Source organism: Larimichthys crocea, chromosome VIII (assembly GCF_000972845.2).
Source record: "Larimichthys crocea isolate SSNF chromosome VIII, L_crocea_2.0, whole genome shotgun sequence".
Taxonomy (NCBI): Eukaryota; Metazoa; Chordata; class Actinopteri; family Sciaenidae; genus Larimichthys; species Larimichthys crocea.
This window is the reverse complement of record NC_040018.1, coordinates 12,633,723-12,645,488: the sequence shown is the minus strand read 5'-3', so window position 1 is coordinate 12,645,488 and position 11,766 is coordinate 12,633,723. Positions and strand designations below refer to the sequence as shown.

Below are 11,766 nucleotides of genomic sequence, written 5' to 3'. Positions count from 1 at the left end.
CACCCGGGGTAAACTGCAAGGGCGGTGTGTAGCAAACTGGTACGTTCATATATATCGCCGCCCTTGCTGAACTCACCGTACACGTCATGCAGCGCTCCCCGTGGTGCTGAGTGCGGAAACCGGCCGCCATCTCCGGAAACTACAAGTCAGCTGCTGGGAGGCTGAAGGTGTTTATCCCTGAATTAGCTCGATGGAAAGCGTCGTCAGTGTTTAGGCTTAGTCTTTTTTTTTGAAAACGTTTGAGCGGCTGTTGAACACTTGAAAAATCTCGACCGTGAAGATGAAGTCTGCGTTTCTTGTCCAGGGTTTGTCTCTGGCTTGTTTCGTGCTGCTGAGCCAAGTGACAGCGAAGGTAAGGCTAATGTTAGCCCGGTTAGCTGGCGATAGAGAGAGATGATGATGATGGTTTAGTAAACTGTGTCTGTCAAGAGCAGGAACAGCAAAGTTAACCTGTCTCTTATGTCGCAGGTGTTTCTAACGCTGCTGGATTATGATAATTATGATCAGATACACTCAATGTTGGCTGGACATTATAGCCTCCATAAAGGTTGGATTTATTATAAGACAGTACAGGAAACATGTTTATGAGAGACATATAATATGTTAAGACCAAACAAATAGGTTGGAACAATGTGTTTGACATTTCAAAACAAAGATTATGATTTGATTTAGTCAATACTAATACAACTAATGATGTTAGTGACAGTAATTTGTCCTTTGTTAATTATATTTAATAATAAAACTCTATAAATGCATTACAGTGTGTATATATATATATATATAATATATATAGATATATATATAGAGATAGATATTATATACATACATATTCATAGTCATTAACACTATTGTGCCCGTTTAATAAGACTAAGATTGAATGACATACAACCAATAGAGAAATAAAGTGTGATCAAAATATCACATTATAAAAATCATATATTAAAAACAACTTTAATTTTTAAAAGCCACATTGTGATGTATCTGTATCCGGTGAAATGAGTGGGTATGTGTAAAGAAGAAGAAGAAAACGATATGACAAGTGATGCACGTGATCTCTCTTGTTACAGAATTCTGAAGACATCCGCTGTAAATGCATCTGTCCACCGTACAAAGATATCGAGGGGCAAATCTACAAACAAAATGTTTCTCTCAAAGACTGGTATGTTAAAGTGATGTGTCACTACACTTCCCTGAGCTTCCTGTCAGTCCGTTAATGTTATTTGCTGTTTTTTTTTAGTAACTGTCTCCATGTGGTCGAGCCCATGCCAGTGGATGGACAAGATGTGGAGGCATACTGTTTACGCTGCGAGTGTAAATATGAAGAGAGGAGCTCAGGGACCATTAAGGTAAGTTAAAAATATTCAACTTCTACTATTATTATGGGATTCTGTGAATATTATATGTCTCTTAATTTACAGTGTTTCCTATGTTTTGGATCATACACATGTCGAGGGAAACCAAGCAGTCAGTAATGATTTCGTACGTTTAGGTTACCATCATAATGTACCTCTCCATTCTGGGCCTGCTGCTGCTCTACATGGTCTACCTGACTCTCCTGGAGCCCATGTTGAAGAGGCGTCTGTTTGGACACTCGCAGCTTATCCAAAGTGACGACGATGGCGGGGTTCGTGTTCCTCTTAATACTACAGCATTGCATTGTTTTTTTTCTAATATGGTACTGCCCCACCATCCTTCTCAGCTCTTGTTATGATCATTTATTTACTTTTCACTAATGTCCCTTAGCACAGCATATCACACAAGATTTATCCTTCAAGGTAATTGAAGAGGAAATGCCCAAATTACATTGACTACAACAGATAGTGGGTGAAATCAACATGCAAACAGATCTTGGAAGCAGCATTGTGTGGTAAAACTTACTCCAAGCACAGGGAGTGGAAGGGAGCTTTTAAAAGTGCTTTCTCACTCTGTGTCAGACCCATTAGTAACAATATTCACAGGCAAAGAGCTGCAGCAGTGCATGATGTAGGCAGCTTCCACCATTTTCCATTCACCTCACCACGATCCCTACAAGCTTCTGGCTCTAACCCAATTCTTTAACAGGAAAATGAGGCACCAAGCTTCTTTATCAGGCCTCATGATTAAAAGAAGAAGCCGGGTTAATGTAGCTAGATTTCAGCAGGTTAAAACATGAACAGGAGAGGAAATATTTGTTCAAGTAGCAGCGGCAGAAAACGATCATTAAACAGGCTAAGCCAGTTCCCACTTATCTATAGACATCAGTAGAAAAGAACCAACTTAAGTTAACTGGGTTTTTAGAGTAACATCTTAATTGCGCTGCATGCAAATGCAGATTTCTTGCTGTTGATTAAACCGTAGCCTCGCTGATATAGTTGTCACTTCTGTTCCTAACCATTTCAGGTACCATTCAAATGCATGCAGAAAGCAAGTAAATCAATTTAGTATGACAGTGTTTAGAATTAATGAATGCAAACAGTGACTGCCTTTGCCTGAGGAAAAGGAGAAACTGCAGCTGCTATGCTGAGCACTCTGTGTTTTCACTGGCAGAGTTCAGGCAAGAGGAAGTGTTACATGAGAGCTTTCTAAAGAAATGTGACTAAGCAGTAGTAAGCAGCAAAATGTTTCACATGGTCAGAGTGAAACATTTTAACTTCTATTAAATAGGAGATGAAATGATGATCTAAATCTAATTACTGTCAGAAATAGGTCAGTGCAAGAAGTACTAATGTTCTGGTAAATACACTCTAACTTGTAACTGTTTGTCTGGAAACAATAGAAGACACATACTGAACTTTGAGCTCCATGTAATTATGGCAAAGAAGCACAACAGGAAAATTACCACCGCTAGAGAGCTATCCCAATTGACCCAGAGTTGACTGTTTGTTACACAGTAGCTTTTTATCTGTCACTTGGGCCAAAACAAATTGGGGAAAGATTTGTAAGCAAGAGCAAAGTAACCGGAAGTACAGCTGCTGCATTAATTATCGAGGAAATGGCGAGCTTGTAATGTTTAGTCAGTCTTTGATACAGACCGGCTGCCCAACTGATAATGTTGGTAAATTCCCCTCAATGCATTCGTCACAGATGGCAGCTGCGACTGTGATCCTCCTAATCTTTTTAGTATTAACAATAGGAACTTTGATTTTTGAACACTTTACAAAAACACAATGTGGAAAAAAAAAAGGAGAATCCAGTGAGGGTAAAATAATCTGTTACTAACTGAAACAAAACAGAAGCAACAAACACAGGATAAAGAGCAAATTACATGTCATTTTATAAAAATTAAATGGATTTAATAGGGTAGTTTGGGTCAGAAAAACAGCATTACATTATCATATTTTATAGCAGTATATTTGCACATGCCTTATTGAGGCAGGTGAACAGAGAGTTACAATAATCTAGGCGGGAAGATTTAAAAGTGTGAATTATCATTTGAACGTCAGGTTGTGATTTAACAGTCAAGTTAGGCAAAGTTTCTCAGGTGTAAGAAACAAGAACGGGTGAGTTGAATAAATGTTTCATACCTTTTCAGGTTAATCATGTTTTATTTATTTTTTATTCTGTGTTTTCAGGACCAGCAGCCTTTTGCCAATGCTCACAATGTTCTGTCCCGGTCACACTCTCGTCCCAACATGCTGAACAAAGTGGAGCATGCCCAGCAACGCTGGAGAAGGCAGGTCCAGGAACAGAGGAAGTCTGTGTTCGACCGCCATGTTGTTCTCAGTTAAACTGCCCGGCGAGCAAAAGTTACTGGTGGAGCAAAAACAAAACAAACGACAAAAAAAAAAACACTGTGATGGAGCCCTTGGTTTATATCGCTTCCCTTCTCTCATTTGTGATTTGCATCTCATCAAGTGTGGTGCTTTCGAGGTGGACATGGTGAAGAAATCTGGATCTGTAGAGCTGGAGTCCCCGGCAGATGTTTAATCAAAGCTGGGAGCTCTTATTTAGTCTGCAGGCAGCACAAGAGATTACAGTGAATTGATTTTTGCACAATCTTGAATGAACAGTCTTAAATAGCGTTTCCAAAACCATGAATTTCCTCTCTGCCTGCTCTGGTTTGTAGAAGTGCCAAGTCACCAGAGGATTTGCAATGGAAAATCTCGATGGTAGAGACTAATAAATGTGAGATAAAAATAAATCTTTCAAATTAATATTTTATAACATCCTTTAACATCCTCTTTCTGGCCACAGTGTCAGGAGGAGTCCCATCAGTCCAAAGCTGACCAGTCTTTTAATTTTACAAACTGGCGTTCAGAGAAAAACATCCACATGTTGGTTTGCAGCCTCATCATGGCTGTATAACTGGACCAGTAATGACCTGTTAACATGTAGCTGGTGGGCTTTTTCCACCCTAAAACTAACTTGGAACTACTGCTCTCACCACAGGAGAAAGGAAATAGTGTAAAATATAAATCTCTCAGCCTTCTTTGAAAATGCATGTTTTATAATAACTCTTTTATAAATGTGTTTTCATACCATCATGTTTAATGTCTCATAACTGGTGTGAAATCCATCATTTAATGCATAAATTCATTATTTGAAGGTAGTTTTACTGAATCTTGTTACTGAAAATGATGCAATTTCGTCATAGTCAACATAGCTGTGCTATTGACCCCCCCTCCCCTCTGTTGAAGACGCTATTGCAATCAGCGTCCTCTTCAACTGCCTGAACAAACCTCTTGTCTTTTCATTTTTGGCACCGCTGTGTGCTTGACCTAACATCTGTTCCATTATGAAGGTCCTTGTTGTCTGACAGGCAGCGTTAGTGTGTCAGAGTGGTTCAAAGAAGTTTATTTTGTGTATACTGGGGCTGTGTACATAGGCAGAGTGGACACAGAGCCACTGTTGGGAGACCTGTGAAAGTGTTCTTAACTATTGTATATGTGATACCCTTAACTTTGAATAAATTTATGTAATATTTGTGATCCTTGCTTTTGTGATGTGTTAAAATTTCCTCATGCTTTATCTTAGCTGCAGGCCTAATCAGCAACCAAGAACAGATAATACTTGCACATAGTTTGATGTTTGTCAACATCTCCCTGTGAGAGATAATATTCAGATGCACTTTGAAATATGCCATGGGCTACTCATTACTTTTACAGTTTAAAAGTGTTATGCACACAGGACTGGATTAACCTGCTAGGGTGCCCCAACTCACACGCATATTCCACCAACTAATTTCGCTTATAGTCATAAAAATTGAGTATTGCCACGCTAAAAAAAACACCTTACCTCAGGTTTGCTTTGTGTTTCTGATAATTAAGCATTTGTTTTATGATGTACACAAACTAAAACATCCATCCATACATTATCTGTAACCGCTTATCCTCATCAGGGTCACGGTGGGAGCCTATCCCAGCTGACTTTGGGCGAGAGGCGGAGTACACCCTGGACAATTTATCACAGAGCACATAACAACACAAACAATTAAAACATTTCAATTCAATTTTATTTATTTAACACCAAATCATAATAGTTATCTCATGAAACTTTCCATATAGAGCAGATCTAAACCGTACTCTTTATAATATAATTTACAGAGACTGAACAATTCCCACCATGAGCAAGCACTTGACGACACTGACAAGAAAAACAGGCAGAAAACTTGAACAGAAGCCAGATTAATGGTGGACAGCCATCTGCCATTTCAGATATGATAACTGGATTATGACTAAAGGTGCCACTATAAGACAAGTCCAAGGTATCTAGTAAAAAAGCAGATGATTTAGGGCCCTCGCTATTTAAATCTCCACATAATAGGTTTGCATATTCCCAAACAAAGAAACTAATAGCTACTCTGACAAACAGCAGTCCCTGGATGTCTGGGGCCACAGGACAGCATCCAGCTTTGGATGATTTCTGCTCACTGTGTTGCCAATTTGACACAGTCGACGGAAAAATACTTTACACAGGGACTCTGGACTTTCTTGGTTTCCTATAAAGACTTTACAAGCATGTTTACAGTTTACTTTGATACAAGGACCTTAAATGACCTCAGTCATGACATAATTTAGAGCACATTCATATTTAAATTCTTGAGTTACTTTGATGAACTTGAAAACCAGTTGAACCTTTCATAAAAACCTGTTGAATTTAACTGTGATCACATGAATTCTGCTGCTAATGTTCAATAACCTTCATTTTTTTTTATTAAGTAAAGTGATTTCCATACAGCTGCGTCATCATTTCCTGTGCAGTCTACTTTTCCTTTTTTTCCCCCCCTCTTTGCATGCAGTTATACGGAGGAGACTATTTTTCCGCAGGAAAAAAAACCCTCAGTTTTCAGGCTGCACAGACAGAAAGCGACACAGACTCTTAGAAAGCATGGATCTTTGAACAAACCCCGCAGCGACACACAGACACAGGTAGGCGTCCTGTCGGAGCTCATTAAATGTTGTTTACACAGATATCTGACGAGATTTCTTTTTCTTTTACCTTTTTAAGGAATTTAAAGTATTTGCAGCATCTTTTGTCAGTTGACTCCACAAGAAAAGATGAACTCTTCTTTTTTTCCCTACTCTGCTTTATTGTGGATATAATTAACATGCCCGAGATTAAAGTTTTTCAGAGATGCTGACTTTGATCGATGTTGGTAAACTGTCTAATCCTCTGATGTTTACAGGAGAAAAGTAGTTCTTCTCAGCTTTTGTGCTGCATTTGCATTGATCGGCCTACAGGGGGCGCCTCCGCCTTTGAATTTGATCCATCTAAATATCAAATGGTTTATGCACTCCTCACACTTTGTTGGAACACTCACCTGTGTTGTTGTTTTTTCTTCATGTCACTACAAGTTTCACTTCAGTGTTTTTTTTTTAATGTTTCTCTGCACTCGCACACACACAGACACAAACTGCCTGTTTGCCTTCAAGGCTTCTGAGTGAATAGCCAGACTGATGTTGTAGCTGCTCTGCAGTGAAAAACAAACAAAAAAAATGCCTGGAGATAAAGGGATGTCCTTGTGTTGTCTCGCATGATATGTTATGAAACTGCCATCTGCAGTTATAAAAGCAGCAGTAACATGGTGTCGACTTGTTGGTTTGTCTGGTTTTCAGTCGAAACACTCCAGTTTAAATGATTAATCAAAGAGTGACCTGGTCGGTTACACATTACTGTGGATCAAAGCTAGTCAATTCACCGTTCTAGTACTTTATTTTCCTTATTCTATGTTTTCATATGCCTCAGTGAACTGATGTGTGTTAATAGTGCAGACAGTTCCCAGTGCTGATAACAAAGAATGGACGCCTCCATCCTTGCCAACACACACACACACATCAGGTTGTCAGTATTATTTCGGTGTTATTTTGTATCTTGAGTGATGATGGATGGATTGAAGGATGCATTTGATAGCAGTTCTTTCTCTGGGACAAAGTCTGCAACTGTTTGAGACTTACTAAGGCTGTGAATTCTTGCGAATGTAAATAATCAAACAGCATGATTACATGCCTGCTTATTCTCTCTGAACGACCACAGAGCAGCAACAGTAACATTTTGCAACGCCCGAATGTTTTTGCATTCAAATATTCAAAAAAAATAAAAAATAAAATAAGGCAGTAGTTACATTTTATTATTTTCAGCTGCTGTCTAGAAGACACTTGCAGCTTATTTTCTTCAGCTTTAAAAGAGGAGAGGAAGTTGTGCCTCCTCTGTCAGCGCCGAGAGGAGTGTTGACTCGACACGTCAGCCTGACTCAACATAATCCCAGAGTTTAAGAGCTGCCTCAGGTTTGAAACCTGATATGCTTATTTCACCAGATATTTTCCTCGTGAAAAATGAAGTAGATAAACGTGCAGTTTTTTTTTAGATTTTATGTGTTGTTGTCATCTCACATGGGTTCAACATTTCCATACTTCCCTCGAACCTCTTGGAATTTCCAGAAGCTGAAGGAAAGGATCTGAGGTGAAATCTTTGGAGTGTAGGTGGAAAAATCCCCATAGAGCTGTGCAATAATCCCCATGAGTGTTTTAGGATTTGGGATTCGGGGTGAATCCTTAACAAACATACATAAGGTTTAGGGATTTTATTACAGAAAATAAACTCCCATGTGTGGTTTTAGCAGGTGTGCAATCATGAGAATGAGAAGAGTGGCTTATGATTCACACCATCAGAACTCTGTGGTCAACTCTAAAATGTACTGTATCTCTAATACTGTAGAGAACCCTGTCATGGATGTGAGGATTTCACAAAGTGTACACACAGAGCTGTTTTGAACCTTGTTTGATGCTCCCAGGTCATGCAAGAAGAGGATGTGGTTTTTAATGAGAAATACAGATGGCACTGTGATCAATGGAAACAATGAATTCCATGAGAGCGTGAGCGCTTGGGTTACGTTCTGGTAAAACATCCCACAAAAAGCAGCCAGCGCCTCTGCCTTTTGTGCTCAGACACTAAGAGTTTGCAGTGTTTTCAGGAAGGACTATCTTTTTACGAGGACTTGAAAGGTTTTGAGTGGGTTTCTGAGAAAAGCTGCACAGTGGCAGGGCTCTACAGGCTTCCTGCTGACTTGATGTTGCGGACTGTGATGACGGATGTCTGGGTTTTTGTGACTTCCTCTGTTCCCAAGTCTGTGGGATGATAAGACACCATGAGGGACTAAAAAGAGCAGGTTTTATGGATGAGGAGTGCTTTGACGTTTGGTATTAAGACGTTACATGCAGCAGCACAGAGAAAAACAAGATGTCATGTTACATAGTCAACGATTTGGGATGAGTTTGTCTGAGATTGGTGCAGAGTTTCATGGTTCAGTTTTGACCTTGGAAGCAGCTGACAAGACAATCACCAATCAGTCCACTTACTCGCTTCCTCTGGAGCTTTTAGTTGTGCCGCAGATCAGCAGATGTTTGCTCAAACTATTACTATTATTTGTTGGTAACTCCATCAGTTTCTAAGTGTCCAGCAAACATAACACAGAGTGAAAGTTAAGATTGAAAGAGGTATGAAATCTGTTCAAAAATCTTGTATTTTATCAGTGAATCCCTTTATTTAGGGTGATCCGTTTAATTTAAGATGTTGCCTGTCATATAATCCCTACAGAGCAGTAACTTGCGTTTGGTTTGTTATGTTGTTTTTGTCGGATTAACTAGAAAACAAATTGTTTCTTTTTAAATTTTTATTTTGTCCACGTCTCCTGTCTTCTTTTGTCTTTTGTTCTGAAGGCCTGTTTATAAAAATAAGCTTTACTCACTTATATTTTATGGTGAACAGATGAAATACCTTTTAACGGGTACTGACCACTTGGCCACTGAGAGAGGCATGCAAGTCTGAAATTCATGTGGCTTTCTCATCGTGTTGTTGTCTCGTAAATGAACATGCACAGTCTGAAATGGTTTACATGAGCGGACATGACAAAGATGCTCTTTATTTCTCAGTGAATGCTCCAGAACCGCAGCACAGACAGAGTTAAGTGGTTAAATTTGGTTGGAGTTAACTCAAACCTAGCAGGGGGATATTACATTTTGGGCGAATACTTTCATTTTTGTGGTCACCTCAAGTTTGGACCTGTGGTTCAGCTCCAAAGCAATGTCAATGTTTAATATGCTGAGAAATATGCAATAGTGGAATGTAACTATGCAAATTTAGTAAATGCCTGTACTTAAAGAGTAACTTAACACCAGGCTGATAACAGTGTTACGCTGCCCTCTCTGGTTAAAACTGTTTTACTTCTGACTACACCCAACAGCTCTTAACGCATGTAGCTGCATGTCTTCTGTCAGATGTATGCTTGTTACACCTGTGGCCACGCCCACAACCAATGTCATTAGGTCCTGGAGTACGCCTCTACAGGTGAAACCACTGGATGTGACTACAAATTATAAAGTACTAAAAGTATTTAAAGGTCCAGTGTGTAGGATTTAGGGGCACCTAGCAGTGAAGTTGCAGATTGCAGACCAAACGAATACATGCCCCACCCTCTCCTTCTGGGCTACCGTAGAAAAACAGTGGTTCTAAAACACAACAGTTCTCATTTTCAGGTAATTATACACTAATGAAAACTTACTAAAGAATATTGTATTCCATTCCTGCCAATAGATCTTACACACTTACACATAAATCTTACACACTGGACCTTTAACTACCATCTCAAATAGTTACAATTCAGTGAAAATAATCAAGAAACTATAATTTTAATAATAAATCACCAGCACAGACAGTCTTGCTGCATACTGGTTACTACAGTTTATCTTGCTTTATACTGTACTACATTTGAGAAGGGACAACTATACAATAGACAACTATAGTTACTAGTAACTTTTTTTAAGATAAACATTTTACAAACACTATCATTATCTTACAAACTGCATGTAAAGAAGTTAAAATCCTTCTAAAACATTCAAATACTGCTTAGATAATATAACAGATTGTACACATATGCATTTTGCCTGCTACTTATACTTATATTTTACTCACAATGTACAATGTAGTATTTTGACCTTGCGTTGTTGCTATTTTTACTTGAGTAAAGTACTAAGAGTACTTTTTACACCCCTAAAGATATGCCTTAAATATTCTAATAACGTCCCCAAAATGTATTAGTACTTGTAAGCTGGCTCTAAACTTCAGCTCAGTGTCTCTGTACGGGCCTCTGCTTGGTTGCACATTCATCTCTAACAAATGAAAGACATCTTTGTGTGGGTGAAATGTGTTCCTATTGACCAGTGGGCCCAGTGGATTTTTTTTTTTTTTTTTTTTTTTCCCCAGCATGACAATGTGTTGCAATGCTGGCAAACATGGTTGCACCCCATCAGCAGCCTTCCAACTCGTGAATATTCATCCACACTCCTCGGTGCACCGTAACAATAAACAAGGCAGAGGGAGGCTGAATGCCTGTCTGAGGAGGGCAGGGGGGCAAATCCTGAGAAAAGTGGGGGGCAAACAACCCGTCTCCATGGTAACAAGTCCTGCCCTCCACTCTGCTCTGCAGCAGGCTGTGAGAGGGGAGGCAGGAGGGCTTTTTTTTTTTTCTTTTTTGTCGGTTTTGGTTGGAAAGACATTAGTCGGAGTTTATAGAGGGGGGCAGGTAACCAGGGAAAGTTTCTCAACGTGTAGACGAACGGGATTTGAGCCTCACAAAGGGATTATAATCTCAAAATGTCAGCAGCCATGGACGTGAGGAGAAACGCGGAGGTAACAGCTGCTTTTTGAACCGTTATTGACGAGCTATAAACAGCGGGAGGGTTCAACTCTGAGCTTAGCGTTTAGGAAACCGGTGCCGACAGCAACAAGGGACCGGGAGACAAAGTTTTAGAAAGGGGGGGAAAAACAAACAAACGCGTGTTTAAATGTAATCTCCATGTGACCATATTTGGTCATCGACCAATGTTAGATAAACGATGAAGTGCAGTAAGAGACTGTCTCTGTGTATGAGAGAGTTTTTTCATTTCATTTTTCATTTGACCCTTTGAATGAAGAAAAATGTCCCAGCGGATACAAGCAGTAACTCTGCGCATTTGTAATTAGACCGAGTTATCTAAAGCTGAAACATCCAGAAAGTCAAAGCAGCAGATAAACAGAGAGGCAGCACAGGACCTCTGATATGAACTCACTGAGGACTTTTCCTGTTGTAGTTTTTTGGACTGTGTTTCTGTTCTGGGGGGACTAAACTAAACTAAATGTGTCAACTTTAAATGTGCAGTTTGTCCTGCATTGTTTTTACAGTTTGTATATAACAATACAAACATGCGGTTGTCTTTGTTAATGCTGTTTACATGGGAATAGTACAGACCTGACACCAGCAACATGTCATGCACAAACAGCAAATGTTTACTGTAGTAAATTAAAGTGGCAATA

The 11,766-nt window shown here is 39.4% G+C and overlaps 2 protein-coding genes across 3 annotated transcripts in view; both read left to right on the top strand.

The window, feature by feature from the left end:
• Positions 1-105: 105 nt before the first annotated feature.
• tmem9b (TMEM9 domain family, member B) lies at positions 106-4,912 on the top strand. The gene is made up of 5 exons (XM_010730975.3): positions 106-352; positions 1,068-1,159; positions 1,238-1,346; positions 1,490-1,624; positions 3,552-4,912. Exons 1-5 carry the CDS (start codon positions 281-283, stop codon positions 3,705-3,707), a joined length of 564 nt encoding a protein of 187 aa, XP_010729277.1. The 5' UTR covers positions 106-280; the 3' UTR covers positions 3,708-4,912.
• A 1,328-nt stretch (positions 4,913-6,240) lies between these two features.
• dennd2b (DENN domain containing 2B) overlaps positions 6,241-11,766 on the top strand; it is a 49,008-nt gene continuing 43,482 nt past the window's right edge. Inside the window, exon 1 of one of the 2 annotated variants that reach the window (XM_010730995.3) lies at positions 6,241-6,347. The gene's annotated coding sequence lies outside the window, so the exon portion shown is untranslated. Of the gene's footprint in view, positions 6,348-10,804; positions 11,104-11,766 lie in introns of those variants that run through there. The other variant, XM_010730986.3, reaches the window with a different exon arrangement.

Excerpts from the sequence above, each read along its gene's own strand:
- tmem9b (XM_010730975.3), top strand. The coding sequence starts at position 281 with ATGAAGTCTGCGTTTCTTGTCCAGGGTTTGTCTCTGGCTTGTTTCGTG. Across the intron at positions 353-1,067 it reads TGAGCCAAGTGACAGCGAAG|AATTCTGAAGACATCCGCTG; the intron begins GTAAGGCTAATG and ends CTCTTGTTACAG. Across the intron at positions 1,160-1,237 it reads AATGTTTCTCTCAAAGACTG|TAACTGTCTCCATGTGGTCG; the intron begins GTATGTTAAAGT and ends GTTTTTTTTTAG.